We start from the raw sequence: 16,692 nt of genomic DNA on the forward strand, positions 1-16,692 counted from the left end.
GGATTTATTCCAACTTGAAGAAGGTTTCCAAATGGAACCAGATTCTTTGGGGGAAGGATTAGCTTTCTGTTCCTTATTCTGTCGAAAAGAACGAAAATGTTTAGAAGCTTTAGATTTGCTCTTAGATCTTTTATCCTGAGGTAAAAAACTCTCTTCCCCCCAGTGACAGTTGAAATAATTGAATCCAACTGAGAACCAAATAAATTGTTACCTTGGAAAGAAAGAGATAGTAATCTAGACTTAGATACCATGTCAGCATTCCAATATTTGAGCCACAAAGCTCTTCTAGCTAAAATTGCTAAAGACATAGATTTAACATCAATTTTGATTATATAAAAAATAGCATCACAGATAAAATGATTAGCATGTTGAAGCAAGCGAACAATGCTAGACAAATCAGGATCTGTTTCCTGTTGTGCTAAGCTTTCCAACCAAAAAGTTGATGCAGCTGCAACACCAGCCATGTATATAGCAGGCCTAAGAACGTAGCCAGAAAATAAATAAGCTTTCATTAGATAAGATTCAAGTTTCCAATCTAAAGGGTCCTTAAAAGAAGTACTATATTCCATAGGAATAGTAGTACGTTTGGCAAGAGTAGAAATAGCCCCTTCAACTTTGGGGATTTTTTCCCAAAACTCCAATCTAACTGCTGGCAAAGGATACAACTTTTTAAACCTAGAAGAAGGAACAAAAGAAGTACCAGGCCTATTCCATTATTTTGAAATCATATCATAAATAGCATCAGGAATTGGAAAAACCTCTGGAGTAACCACAGGAGGTTTATAAACAGAATTTAAACGTTTACTAGTTTTAGTATCAAGAGGACTAGTTTCCTCAATATCCAAAGTAATCAACACTTCTTTTAACAAGGAACGAATATACTCCATGTTAAAGAGATAAGTAGATTTGTCAGTGTCAATATCTGAGTTAGAATCTTCTGAATCAGATAGATCCTCATCAGAGTAGGATAATTCATTATGTTGTCAGTCATTTGAAATTTCATCAACTTTATGAGAAGTTTTAAAAGACCTTTTACGTTTATTAGAAGGCGGAATAGCAGACAAATCCTTCTGAATCAGCAATTAAAACTTTTATATTCACAGGGATATCAAGTACATTAGATGTTGAAAGCACAACAGGCATTGTACTAGTACTGATGGATACATTCTCTGCATTTAAAAGCTTATCATGACAATTGATACATACTACAGCTGGAGATATAATCTCCGCCTACTTACAACAGATACACTTAGCTTTGGTAGAACTGTTATCAGGCAGCAGGGTTCCAACAGTGGTTTCTAAAACAGGATCAGATTGAGACATCTTGCAAATTTAAGAGAAAAAAACAACATATAAAGCAAAATTATCAATTTCCTTATATGGCAGTTTCAGGAAAGGGATATCAAGTACATTAGATGTTGAAAGCACAACAGGCATTGTACTAGTACTGATGGATACATTCTCTGCATTTAAAAGCTTATCATGACAATTGATACATACTACAGCTGGAGATATAATCTCCGCCTACTTACAACAGATACACTTAGCTTTGGTAGAACTGTTATCAGGCAGCAGGGTTCCAACAGTGGTTTATAAAACAGGATCAGATTGAGACACCTTGCAAATTTAAGAGAAAAAAACAACATATAAAGCAAAATTATCAATTTCCTTATATGGCAGTTTCAGGAAAGGGAAAAAATTGCAAACAGCATAGCCCTCTGAGCATAAAAAAGGCAAGAGGCATATAGGAAGTGGGGTTTATATAATAAAATTATTTGGCGCCAAGTATGACGCACAACGCAAAATGAACTTTTTTGGCACTAACAACATCCGGAAAGACGCAACTTGAAAATTAATGAAAAAAATGTCAATTTTGAAGAAAAGACTATACCCCAGATAAAAAAAATAACTTCCTAAATATGTTTCCCAATTTTGAAACTGATAGTCTGCAAAAGGAAATATACATAAACCTGACTCATGGCAAATATAAGTAAAAAACATATATTTAAAACTTTATATTAATACATAAAGTGCCAAACCATAGCTGAGAGTGTCTTAAGTAATAAAAACATACTTACCAAAATACACCCTTCCACATATAGCAGATAGCCAAACCAGTACTGAAACAGTATCAGCAGAGGTAATGGAATATGAGAGTATATTGTCGATCTGAAAAGGGAGGTAGGAGATGAATCTCTATGATCAATAACAGAGAACCTTTGAAAAGATTTCCCATGAGGAAAATCATAGAATGAATAGGCGATACTACCTTCACATCCCTCTGACAAACACTGTACTCTGAGAGGAATCGGGCTTCAAAATGCTGAGAAGCGTATATCACAGAAGAAAATCAAGCACAAACTTACTTCACCACCTCCATAGGCGGCAAAGTTGGTAAAACCGAATTGTGGGTGTGGTGAGGGGTGTATTTATAGGCATTCTGAGTTTTGGGAAACTTTGCCCCTCCTGGTAGGATTGTATATCGCATACATCACTAGCTCATGGACTCTTGCCAATTACATGAAAGAAAGTTATATTTCAGTTACTGCCCAGCAGTGCTGAGGTCACGAACCCTTTGTGATCTCATAAGATTTCACTTAACTCTCATGGGATTTCATAGTAAACTTCCTTAAACTGAATAGGGAAATAACAGGAGTGTGCATAAGGCATGCTCCCTTGCAGGTCCTGGGACAGGCATACTGATTTGCTGCTTAGAGTCCTTTACAATGGAGTGTGAAAACGTAGGACATTTAGAGGTAAAATAACTTTTTTACATAGAGATGTTCAGGTGATATTTTCTAGTCAGCTTTTTACAGCTATGCCGCATCACTTTCAAGTGCTTCTACATTTGGGTATAATTTTACTTTAATTATAGAACTCTAATGAAGATATGTAGACTAAAATGAGAAGGGGACCCAAAACTGAGCCTTATGGTAACCCAAACCAGAAAGACAATGTGCCCCACAGGAAAACACTTCTTAAGGAGCAGTAAAAGAGTTGAGATTAGAGAAATGAAAAAAGTCTGTTTAATACATTTCAAATGATTGGATATTTTTGAGTAGGAGAGGATGGTCAAGGCTGCAGATAGACTGAAGAGGATTAACAATAACAAAAAAAAAAATACTTTTATAATTGTCTGCACAAAGTTTATTTATCAAAAAATTGATGGCAGTATCTGTGAAGGAATACTGTGTAATGTTAAGAAGGACATCTGATTTTTTTGAAGCAATAGAAGAAAGCACAATATTAGAAAAGGAAGGTTAAAAAGTCCAAAAAAAACTTTCATGATTCAAATAGGGCATGTAATTTTAAACAACTTTCCAATGTACTTTTTTTAACCCCTTAACGTCCGAGGACGTGCAGGGTACGTCCTCAAAAAAAAGGCAGTTAACACCTGAGGACGTACCCTGCACGTCCTCGGTGTGGAAAGCAGCTGGAAGCGATCCTGTTTGCTTCCAGCTGCTTTCCGGTTATTGCAGTGATGCCTCGATATGGAGGCATCCTGCAATAACCTTTTGAATCCATCCGATGCAGAGAGAGCCACTCTGTGGCCCTCTCTGCACCGGAGATCGGTGGCTTCCTTTGTTGGTGGGTGGGAGCAGTACCGGGAGGCGGGTGGCGGCCATCGATGGCCCTGGAGATGTGGAGGGGGGCGGGATCGTGGGCGGGGATGCCCGGGGGCACGCACGGACATGCGCGCGTGCACGGGAGGGCGGGGGCGGGCGCGTGCACAGGGAGGGAGCGGGTGGGAACCGCTACACTACAGAAAAAGGTTTAAAATAAATCAGTTAAAAAAAGTAAAAAAAAAAAAACGATCAATTCAATGAGGTGGTGGGGGTTTGTGGTGGTGGTGGTGTGTGGGGGGGGGTTTGGGGAAGCTACACTACAGAGAAAAAAAAAACTAAGAAAAAAAAGCCCTTTTTTGTGCAAGCTGGGTACTGGCAGACAGCTGCCAGTACCCAAGATGGCCCCCAATAAGGCAGATGGGGAAGGTTACAGAGCTGTTTTGGGGGGGATCAGGGAGGTTGGAGGCTAAGGGGGGTCCTACACAGCAGAAGAATTTTTTTTTTTTTTTTTAAAAACCTAAACCCCCCAAAAAGCTTTTATTTTAGTACTGACAGACTTTCTGCCAGTACTTAAGATGGCGGGGACAATTGTGGGGTGGGGGAGGGAAGGGAGCTGTTTGGGAGGGATCAGGGGGTCTGATGTGTCAGGTGGGAGGCTGATCTCTACACTAAAGCTAAAATTAACCCTGCAAGCTCCCTACAAACTTCCTAATTAACCCCTTCACTGCTAGCCATAATACACGTGTGATGCGCAGCAGCATTTTGCGGCCTTCTAATTACCAGAAAGCAACGCCAAAGTCATATATATCTGCTATTTCTGAACAAAGGGGATCCCAGGGAAGCATTTACAACCATTTGTGCCATAATTGCACAAGCTGTTTGTAAATAATTTCAGTGAGAAACCTAAAATTGTGAAAAATTTAACGTTTTTTTTTTTATTTGATCGCATTTGGCGGTGAAATGGTGGCATGAAATATACCAAAATGGGCCTAGATCAATACTTTGGGTTGTCTACTACACTACACTAAAGCTAAAATTAACCATACAAGCTCCCTAATTAACCCCTGCACTGCTGGGCATAATACACGTGTGGTGCGCAGCGGCATTTAGCGGCCTTCTAATTACCAAAAAGCAATGCCAAAGCCATATATGTCTGCTATTTCTGAACAAAGGGGATCCCAGAGAAGCATTTACAACCATTTGTGCCATAATTGCACAAGCTGTTTGTAAATAATTTCGGTGAGAAACCGAAAGTTTGTGAAAACATTTGTGAAAAAGTGAACAATTTTTTGTATTTGATCGCATTTGGCGGTGAAATGGTGGCATGAAATATACCAAAATTGGCCTAGATCAATACTTTGGGATGTCTTCTAAAAAAAAATATATACATGTCAATTGATATTCAGGGATTCCTGAAAGATATTAGTGTTCCAATGTAACTAGCGCTAATTTTGAAAAAAAGTAGTTTGGAAATAGCAAAATGCTACTTGTATTTATGGCCCTATAGCTTTCAAAAAAAGCAAAGAACATGTAAATATTGGGTATTTCTAAACTCAGAACAAAATTTAGAAACTATTTAGCATGTTTTTTTTTTGGTGGTTGTAGATGTGTAACAGATTTTGGGGGTCAAAGTTAAAAAAAAGTGTGTTTTTTTCCATTTTTTCCTCATATTTTATAAATTTTTTTATAGTAAATTATAAGATATGATAAAGATAATGGTATTTTTAGAAAGTTAATTTAATGGCGAGAAAAATGGTATATAATATGTGTGGGTACAGTAAATGAGTAAGAGGGAAATTACAGCTAAACACAAACACAGCAAAAATGTAAAAATAGCCTTGGTCCCAAACGGACAGAAAATGGAAAAGTGCTGTGGTCATTAAGGGGTTAAACAATTTTGCTTTGTTCTCTTGATATTCTTAGTTGAAAGCTAAACCTAGGAGGATCAGATGCTAATTTCTTAGACCTTGAAGGCCGCCTCTAATCAGAAAGCATGTTGACTGTTTTTCACCACTAGATGGCATTAGTTCATGTGTTTCACATAGATAACATTGAGCTCACGCACCTGAATTTACAGAGGAGTGAGCACTGATTGGATAAAGTGCAAGTCTGTCAAATTAACTAATATAAGGGAGCAGTCTGCAAAGGCTTAGATACAAGGTAATTACAGAGGTAAAACGTGTATTATAACTGTGTTTGTTATGCAAAACTGCGGGATGGGTAATAAAGGGATTATCTATCTTTTTAACAACAAAAGTTCTGGTGTTGAATGTCCCTTTAAGTGAGAAATTGAATGTGTATGAGGATTGGGGTAAGAGTGGTCACAAAGAATGGTAGAAGTTATGAGAGAACAGAACCAAGGAACAGGCAGTACAATGGAAGGATGATGAGATGGTGACACAATAACTTTTCCTGTGTGTGCAAAGAAGGAAATCATCATAACACAGCTGAAATATATAGATATATTTATATGCAAAAAATGCATGAATTTAAATTGTTTTTCAAATGTTTAAAAGCCAAAAAATGTAAAACATGAGATAATGTAAAATGTGAGATCATGGAATTGAAAAACAATATTTATATATGAATTTTTAAACTACAAATATTATTAAAAATGTAAACCCTTTAACAAAAAGCATTGTAACTGTAAGATTAGACATCATAACATAACATATTTTAATACAAAGTGCATTCCTGGTCTTAAATCTTTGGCCATTCAAATCCAATAGAAAACCTATTTTAAGTTGTTTTCTATTATTTTCTACTTTATGCTGACTGTTTCCATTAGGTAATAAAATATGTCAAGTAAAAATTGTGCAAATAATAATAAGAAGAAAAAATACAGATGACAATGTCCTTGTTTGAAACTTGGTGAAATAAATATTCAGCTTTTCTGAATTGGAATATTATTATTGCCATTCAGTAGCTATTGAAGTGACTGACACAAGTCACAGGTGGATTCTGTCTATTTTATAACAGTAATGGTAAGATTAATCAAAGACTAGGGGCGAGATTACATATGTGGCGCAGGCTTCAGCGTAACTGCTGAAACCCGCGCCGCCCGTAATTTCACCTTGCACATCGGAGTATCACCTATACGGTGCCGGCAGTTCATAAAGTGCCATAAGTTGGATAAACTAGCTATGTCTAGAAATGAGCGTAAATACAAATTTCTGGAGTCGCCAGTGACTTTACGGCACGTTATAAGAAAATAAAAAAAAAAGTAAAATCTCCCGTAAAAGTCTAACACACCTCCGAAAAATAAACCTGACTTGTAAAACCCCTAATCCGCCATCAAACCCACATCGAAACTAATAATAAAAGTATTAACCCCTAAACCGACAACTACCCCACAACTCAATATGCCTAATTAAACTATTAACCCCTAATTCGCCATTCACCCACATCACGATCAACCTAATAAATGTATTAACCCCTAATCCGCCATTCACCCACATCACAAACTCCCTATTAAAACTATTAACCCCTAATTTGCCATTAACCCACATCACAACAAACTTTATAAATCTATTAACCCCTAATCCACAAAACCCACACAACGCAATAATCCTAATAAAACTATTAAGACCTAAATTTCCAAACACACACAACACAAATAACTAATTAAATTACTAAGCCCCCTAACCTAACACCCAATAACATAACACCCCCTAAATTAACCCCAATTACCTAAAATAAAAAATACTAAGTTACAAAAAATTTAAATAAAAAAGCTAACATTGCTTCAAAATAAAACAAAATAAGATTAAATGAATCTAAGATTACAAAAATATTCTAACATTACATAAAATAATAAACCAAATTATCAAAAATAAAAAATGAAACCTAATCCCTATTAAAATTACCCCCCCCCCAAATAAAAACACCCCCTAATCTAATGCTAAACTACTAAATGCCCTTAAAAGGACCTTTTGTATGGCATTGCCCTAAGTTAAACAGCTTTTTTACCTTAAAAAAATACTAAGTCCCCCCTCTAACAGCAAAACCCCCTTTTAAAATATGCGCTCAGCACCAGCTTGTTCCTGGAAGAAGATAGAAGATATCGCCGCTTGGAAGAAGACTTCAGCGCTGGACTTCAGGAACCGTGAGTACCTATCTGGGGGTTAAATTTAGGCTTTTTAAAAAAAAAAAAAAAAAATTGTTTTGTTTTTTTAGATTAGGGTTTTAATGGGCCTTTGAAAAAGAGCTGAATGCCCTTTTAAGGGTAATGCCCATGCAAATGCCCCTTTAGGGGCAATGGGTAGTTTAAGATATTTTTGTGTTAGCTTTTTTTTATTTTGGGGGTTTCGTGGGTGGGGGGTTTTACGGTTAGGGGGGGAGTATTTTTTAAGGTAAAAGAGCTGTTTAATTTAGGGTAATGCCCTACAAAAGGCCATTTTAAGGGCTATTGATAGTTTAGCATTAGATTAGGGGGTGTTTTTATTTTGGGGGGCTTTTTTATTTTAATAGGAATTAGGTTTATTTTTTTATTTTTGATCATTTGGTTTATTAGTTTATGTAATGTTAGAATTTTTATTTTTTGTAATCTTAGATTAATTTAATCTTAGTTTTTGTTTTTTTAAAGGGACATAAAACCCCATTTTTTTTCTTTCATGATTTAGATAGAACATAAAATTCTAAACAATTTTCTAATTTACTTCTATTATCAAATTGTCTTTGTTTTCTTGTTATCCTTTGTTGAAAAGCAGAAATGTAAGCTCAAGAATGTGCACTTGTCTGGAGCACTATATAGCAGCAGTTTTGCAACAATGTTATACGTTAGCAGGAGCACTAGATGGCAGCACTATTTCCTGTCATGTAGTGCCTCAGGCATGTGCACACTACCTACCTAGGTATCTCTTAAACAAAGAATAACATGACAATTAAATAAATTTGATAATAGAAGTAAATTGGAAACTTTTTAAAAATTGTATTCTCTATCTGAATCATGAAAGAACATGTTTGGGTTTAATGTCCCTTTAAGTAAGGTTAGGGGGCTTAGTAATTTAATTAGTTTTTTGCGTTGTGTGGGTTTGGCGGTTTAGGGGTTAATAGTTTTATTAGGATTATTGCGTTGTGTGGGTTTGGCGGATTAGGGGTTAATAGGTTAATTAAGTTTATTGTGTTAGTGGGGGGTGGCGGTTTAGGGGTTAATAAATTTAATAGGTACTTTGCGATATGGGTGAATGGCAGATTCAGGGGTTAATAGTTTATTAAGCTGTATTGCGTTGTGGGGTGATGGTGATTTAGGGGTTAATAGGTTAATTAGATTTTTTGTGATGTGGAGGTTGGCGGATTGGGGGTTAATATAGTTTATTAGTTATTGCAGTGGGGGGATAACGGTTGACAGGTAGATAGATAATAGATATTGTGCATGCATTAGGTGTTAGTTACTATTTTCAGGGGGTTACGGTGCTCATATACTTAGCGCAAGTCTTGCTGCGCCTGCCCATGTGTAGCAAGGTGAAAATAAGTAAGTAGTTGGTCTAAATATGTGATACCGATTTGCGACGGTTCTATGTTAGCTTATGGGAGTAAAAATTGCAGGCGACGGGTGAAATATACGCGTCGGCGCTGTATATGTGATACCTAAAACCGTATAAAAATACGGCGTCGCCGCATATGTAATCTTGCCCCAAGTATCTTACCTTTACTTTGAATGTATGTGTAGTAATATAGACGTAAATACAGTATATATAAATCATTTTTGGAATTCTTAGTAGTTTTTAATTTTTATTTATGCATTATCATTCTCTAGTGAAAAATCTGAGTTTATTCTTCTGAAGTATATACTACTTTACCTACATACCAACCACTTACCAACAGCCTTGCCAGTGTGTATATCAAAAGTAAAGCCAGGGAGAGATCCACAGAGATTTTTGAAATTTGCTGAAAAAAAAAGAAAACCAGTTACAAATATAGACTCCTGAACTGAAATGAAATAAAGTGTGTGAGAATGCACAGCACAATATAGACAGGAAATATATTGCATTATAAAAAGATATTCTTTCATTTAAAATATCATCCTAATAGCATGTAGTTTATTGTACTGTTAAAATAGTAGGTACTTATGTTTATTTTATTGCTTTCTAAGTAAAATGTGTATCTAATAGAAAATGATAACAATATTTTACTGCTATTTTCAATTCAAGGTGTTTTGGGTTTCTTATTTCTCATATTTAATTGAAAATATTTTCTTTATAACCTGCCTTTTTTTCTACACACAACAATTTTCAGAACATTCCACTTCTCCCACTGACAATGTACAATTAATAAAAAAAAATCCATTAACAAAATTACAAAACTGCATTTTAATCTGAGTTGCGTGAGATGTTTCCAAGATTCTGATTCCTGTAGAGAGATGGTTCAGTTTGTAAAGGCTACTGCAGCATCCTGCAGTGCTCAATGTATTGCCAGTTATGTAGTCATCTTTATGGTATGTACAGTTTTCATATAGCGGCTCCATTTTAGTACCAATGTAAATAAAACCGCACATTCTGAACAGGAGCATGATATACATTGGTGATTAAAAAGCAAGAATTCTTAAGGCTGGTCGCTATGACTAGCCAAGTAAGGAGGTGCTGACCAGAGCCACTAAAACATTGTTATTAGACCATATTGGTAGTAGTGATATAGCCCTGAACCTATAATCACCATCTTCCACCCACTGTAATACAACCCACACCCCTATACAGCTGCCCCTCTTCAAACTTCCAGCTGCACAACACCACCATGGTCAAACCACAACTATAATACAACCACATTTGATAAAAACACCTTATATAAACCTACATTTGCAGGTACATAAACAGCACTACCTTTCAAGACCCCCACTTATCTCAAACACCCCATGATGCCCAAAGAAAAGTACAAAAGTCCATCTTGGGTTCCATCCTATTAACTAAAAAAAAAAAAAAAAATCTGAAAAAAACAAAACAAAACTAGCCTGTCTTACCACAGATTCTCTTGGTTATTTTTTCTATAAATAGTAGGTGCTCCAGACAACAGTCATTAATGATGGATCAAAGAAGGAGGATATTCTACATTTAGCCATGTATATATATATATCTCATCTGCTGAAATCAGTTATGGAGGTTTTTAAAATATTTTTATGTTTTATATATTTATTTATATTAAATAAGGTAAGGGGTTGGATTTTAGTGGTGCAGTAGGGAACTTTTGTAGTGTTGTTATTGTAATGGGATCATGTAGGGAGGATTGTTTGGCATTAGGGGGATGTTTGTGGTGGGGAGATTGTGTTATGAGGTTATGCCAATGGCAACCAGTCATGGTTAGGGTTAAAAGTGGTTAGGGGTCAGATCCCAGCTAATAGTGGTATGGCTTAGCTGCTATTAGGCTTTAATGCAGTCACAGTTGTGAGTAGCTTTTATTGTAGTTTGGATTCAGTCAGTGTGGATTTAAATGTAATTTTGAATTTTTCAAACTTTTTCACAAACTGCAAATAAAAATAATATACTGAGAGCTGTGCAAATGTCATGACTATACAGCAACTGGTTTGTGCTACAAACTTAGCTGCCTGTAGCAGCTCTCATTGAAATTAATAGCTGGTGTTACGTAGTCACCTCTTTCACTGCACTCCATTTTTGTGTTACTTGATTTTGATCTTTCTCAAATCACACATTTAGCAGCATAATTGTAATGCAACCCATCCACTAAAATGTTCATCTTCTTTGTAGTTAAACCTGAAATAGTTTAGATTAATATGCCAACCTGCTTCTTTTATATTGTTGTTTTTTTAGAACATCTTAGCTTTATTGGGTAGTTTGTGTTTAAGCCCAAAGTATTATTACGGAAACTCTGAAACTAAATTGCTAAGATCAAGTGGAAACTGGCTGATACATAACAAAATAACACAATACTAAACCCTGAAGCAATAACTATGAGTACCTGTTCCAGGAGTTGGACACGGTTCACAAGGTTTACTCCAGGCTTTACCAATATTGTATGTGCAGCAGCACATTTTCTTTGTCACATTAAAAGGCAGTTCATTCTCACATGTTGATCCATTGAGACTTCTGTAGCAAAAGCTCTTCCTCATATCTATAAGTTAGAAGACATTTTTAAGCATCAGTTCCCAGAATGTGATTTAAAAAGAAGCTTCAAAAATACATCATTGACAAAATTCAGATTATTTTGCTTCATTTTCTGATAGTCTTTAAAGAATAAATTAACATGATATCATGAGATGACAGGAATAGGTGTAGGGTTGTAATAGTTTTGTATGTGGCAGAATGAAATGGTTTAAGGTTATTCCTAAAACCTTATAAACCACTCATTTGTTTTAGACAAATCACTGGTCATGAAAAACCTATCTGAATCATGAAATTTAATTGTGACTTGACTGTCCCTTTAAATAAAGTCAAAGCCAGCAGTACAAAAAGCATGTTTTTTTTTTAAATTGTATTTATTTTTTTTGTAATGGGTGTAAGGATTGTCAAGAACAAAAGTGAAACCTATATACTTATTGGTTGACACAGGAAACAATAAACTGATCAGGACATCAGTGTAAAACTGTAGATTTGAATCTTTAGTCTACAAAAACTCCCATGTAGATAAATGGCTTAGCCATATGAATGGATCAGCTAAATGTTTGTGTGATATGCATTGATTTGTTCATTAACTAATTAAAGGGGCCCCTCGTTTTGCATTTTTAAATTAATGCAAAAAATGTAGCACAATTTGTCTAAATGGACGCCTAGTATTAAGTATCTTTTTGGAATGTAAACAAATAAGTTTGGTGATAAAATATATTTTATATGAAGCATTAACCCATGTTCAAAACAATAAAGAATGGACGTTGTTTTTTTCTTTATTATTCATACTGACAAATCCACTGCAGTTTAAGAATAGTTGTATACATTCTATGTAAAATAATCCATGTGAAGCACATTCTCTTTCTTGTATAATGGCTTGAAGGACAAAATAGAAATAAGCAATTTTTTACTTTCACATTCGCATGATAACTTGGCAGAAATATGTTAACTCATAATTGATAACTATTGGAGATCTCAGCCCTTAGGAAAAAGGAAGAGTCTTATGTCGTAACTGCAGTCAGACAGACCATGTTCTTTTTAGTTAATTGTGATACTGTTTAATAGAACAATATAATCATGAACAACGTTTTATATTCCATATGGTTTCAGGACTTCAGAAGATGTACTACATGTAAAAAAGATACCGTGAGTTTCTGAAAACTTGTGGAATACAAAACCTTAATTAATTAACACTTCTGGTCAATTGAAAGTTATGACAATCTACTAAAAGACCAGCTTCTGTGAAATCTTTATATAGTTCACATATGAATATTTTTATAGAGTTATAGGTTAGCAAGCCAGAATTTATTTTCTCATTTCCACTTTAGTGTCAATGTGCTATACACTGTATGAAATCAAGTAAACCCTATTAACAGTAATACATACCCATACAGTTGTGGCCACCATTAACCTGCATATATTCAGCAGGGCAAATGCATGTATAGTTCCCCAAGGTATTGTAACAGGTTCCTGGTCCACAGACACCAGGGTGTATAAAACATTCATCAATATCTAAAAGGAACACAAAGAATCATATAAGGCAATGAAAGATTAAAGACAGAAAAAACAAATCTTATTATTATTATTATTCTAGTCACTGTCACCTTCACAGATGCGCGTCTCCTCACTCAGGTAGTAGCCTTGAGGGCACTCACACTGGAAGCTTCCAAATGTATTGATGCAGTTACCTCCTTGACATAGACCTGGCAACTCCTGGCACTCATCAATGTCTAAAAAATAAAGAAATACTGTCAACTGATTTTATATATATATATATATATATATATATATATACATATATATATATATATATATATATATATATCAGGGACGTGCACTCATAGGAGGCAGGGGAGGCAGTGCCAACCCTGCCATATGTGGCCAAAGCTTAATTAAATTTTAATTAAAACAAAAAAAAAAAAGTAAAAAAAATTATTTTCCCCCCATGTAATGCTATGGAGAGGCAGGTACAGGAACGCTTCTCTCCATTGCAGTACATGGGTCAAAGGAAAAGCTGTGCTGCAGCGCCACCTGTGTTCTGTCAATATATTAGCAGCAAAAATTGGGACCAATAGGAGGCACCCCTCTTGATGCCTCCTAGCAAGTGAAGGATATATAGATTAATCAGAAGGAGGATGCAGTGAGCAGGGTCATGTGACACAACTGGAAGCTGAGGTAACCTAAGAACAGATGACACCAAGCAGAAGAGTAAAGTAGTATTCTACATCTCTTGTGATTCACAAATTGTGTTCAGATACAGCTCATTAACAGGGGGGGGGGACAGGGACAGTGAGCATAACCCAATACTGACAGGAAGTCAAAGGGTCAATTCAAATTTAAATCCATAATTTAAAACCCAGAGTTTGAAGTTAAGTGTGCAATGTCCACATTATTTAAATTAAAGTTTTTGACATTGAATATTGCTAAGCCTCCCTTTTTCATGGTTATTTTATTTAATTAGGTACAAACTCCATATATATGTGTGTTCAGACAGAGGATGCAGTATCTATTTTTATTTTTCTCTGTGTCTCCATTTATTTAAAGACTGCTGTTAACTTGTAATTCACAAATCAATTGAAAGCTGTTGCATTGTGTTTTTAATATGTGCTGCTTTTATACAAATTTATATTAATAAAAAGCAGATAATGAGTCATTTAAAAAATATATGTAATTATTGCAGTTAAATGTTTTTTAGAAATAATGCCACTGTAAAGTAACTGGTTAAACACATAGTCAAAGGGAGACATTTAAAATTAAACTTTCATGATTGAGGTAGAGCATGCTATTTTAATAGACTTTTCTAGTTATTTATATTTTGAAAATTAGCATCAACTGTTACTGGCCCCATGTCAGCAAATCAAATTAGTTTTTGAAAGGAACATGAAAGTCATAATTACATTTCCATCATTCAGATAGAAATTACACACAAAAAATAAATAAATAAACTTTCTAGTTTACTTTTATTATTATGTACTTCATTCTTTTGGTATACTTTGTTGTCCTTTGTTGAAGAGCATACCTAAGTGGGATGTGCACGTGCGTTTCTTGAACACCATATTGCAGCAGCTGTGTTGGCAGTATTGATAATTTCTCCTTTGTGTAAAACTTGTATGGTAAATTATTTCTATTTTACAATACAGTAGTGAGTAGAGAAGAGATTGTGTATCATTCTAATTGCTTAGTAAGTGGCACTGTGCCACAGAATTGTGTATGTGAGCAGAGTGTGTGTGGGTGTCAGTCAGCAGAGTATGTGTGCTTTATTCTCCAGGTAATCAATACATTTCCGATGAGCTGGTGCTTTAGTGCAGTGTTTCTCAACAATGGTCCTCAAGTACCCCCAACAGGCCAGGTTTTCAATATAGCTTAATCAGTGCACAGGTGAAGTAATCAGCTGATCAGTAACTCAGTGGTTACTAACTTGCTCTCACCCATCACCTGATTATGTCACCTGTGCACTGGTTCAGCTATCATTTAAACCTGCCCTGTTTGGGGGTACTTGCGGGCCTCTGTACATGTGTTTCTCCAGCGTATCATATCTATTGCCTCACCATCCTCTGACCTCACTGCACGTCACTGATATATATATATACACATATATACACACACGTCACATGTAAAGATACATAATTCTCGGTGGTGTTTTATATAGTGTTATATAATAATATATTAAGAATTAACTAAACCTGAGCAATCAGAATCATACTAGATTGATCTATTTAAATTTGAATACCATTATCAACCAACATAAAACATATATGGTGTCTTGTATCCACTTTTTGCTCACTGATAAAACTGGTAAAACAAAAGAGAATGCTCAGACCAGGATCACAGTAAACATATTCCCTTCCCAATGTGCAACTGTGTAATTTTGTGTGTGTATGCGTTTGTGTGCATGAGTGTGCATGAGTGTGTTTGCTGCAGAGCAAAGTCTATTTGATGCATGTGTGTATGTGTTAGGTTTATATATGTGTGTGCGTGCGGATATGTGATTAAGAGGCAATTTTAATATAACTATTGGCATGTTCATGCAACCATAATTTATGGCCAGTGCTCTAATTTAGCTATTTGTGCACATGTGTTAATTTCCAACAATCAGCATTTGCAACTTCTAGGCAAAATTATTTTTACTAGGTGCAATCAAAACGCTGACTGTAGTCAGGTGAACATATTTCTTTAACATAATGAATGGTATTGACACAATGTTATTGTTTTAATATACTGCTGATGAAATATTCCTCTAAAAGACAGGTGGGACTTATTTAAAGTGAAGGTAAACTTTGATGAATGAAACGCCGTTTTTTAAAAATACTATTAAAAACAGGGGTACTTTCATTCATCAAAGTTTAGAAAGCAGCCGTTTTGATTAAAAACTTACCGTTGTTTTTTTCACAGCCAGAGCAGCTTCCCCACCCGGAGATCCTCTCTTCACATGTCATCAATGACTAATCCAGCTTCCTCCAATCATGGCATGGCCTCAGGCAATAACTCCCCTGGGGGGAAAGCCATGATTGGAGGAAGCCGGATTAGTAATTGATGACATGTGAAGAGAGGATCTCCGGGTGGGGGAAGCTGCTCTGGCTATGAAAAAACAAAGGTAAGTTTTTAATAAAAATGGCTGCTTTCTAAACTTTGATGAATGAAAGTGCCCCTATTTTTAATAGTATTTTTAAAAACCGGGCTTTCATTCATTAAAGTTTACCTTCACTTTAAAGATAAAACAAAAAGTGTACAGTGTATTTACCGTAAAATATATTTACAGTCAATTTATTTTTTTATTTTTAAGTTGAAGTCATGAAAGCTCTTACCTTCTAATATAATTGTAATTGGGTTAGGCCTGAATCCTTCTCCCCCAGGGCACAATGTATTATATTCAGCTGAAAAAAAAGTTTCCTTCATATAATTATTTCAGTTTGAGCTAGTTAGTTATAAGAGCCTAAGATCCTATGTAGGAATAAGCACAAATGAGTGGTCTGGTTATTTAAAGTATAATTTGTCACTAAGATCATTAATAGTCATATTAAACTGAAATAATTAAATTATTATTTAAATAATTGTTATATATTTATATATAT

At 35.3% G+C, this 16,692-nt stretch overlaps 1 protein-coding gene across 1 annotated transcript in view; it reads right to left on the reverse strand.

The window, feature by feature from the left end:
- Positions 1–16,692, reverse strand: part of FBN2 (fibrillin 2) — a 649,022-nt gene that overhangs the window by 195,810 nt on the left and 436,520 nt on the right. Inside the window, exons 38-42 of the mRNA XM_053701643.1 lie at positions 16,426–16,494; positions 13,225–13,350; positions 13,007–13,132; positions 11,475–11,627; positions 9,387–9,455 (exon numbers count right to left, since the gene is read on the reverse strand). Of these exons, the coding sequence (XP_053557618.1) occupies positions 9,387–9,455; positions 11,475–11,627; positions 13,007–13,132; positions 13,225–13,350; positions 16,426–16,494 (543 nt within the window). The remainder of the gene's footprint in view (positions 1–9,386; positions 9,456–11,474; positions 11,628–13,006; positions 13,133–13,224; positions 13,351–16,425; positions 16,495–16,692) is intronic.

The sequence above is a fragment of the Bombina bombina genome, chromosome 2 (genome assembly GCF_027579735.1).
Source record: "Bombina bombina isolate aBomBom1 chromosome 2, aBomBom1.pri, whole genome shotgun sequence".
In the NCBI taxonomy this organism is placed as follows: domain Eukaryota; kingdom Metazoa; phylum Chordata; class Amphibia; order Anura; family Bombinatoridae; genus Bombina; species Bombina bombina.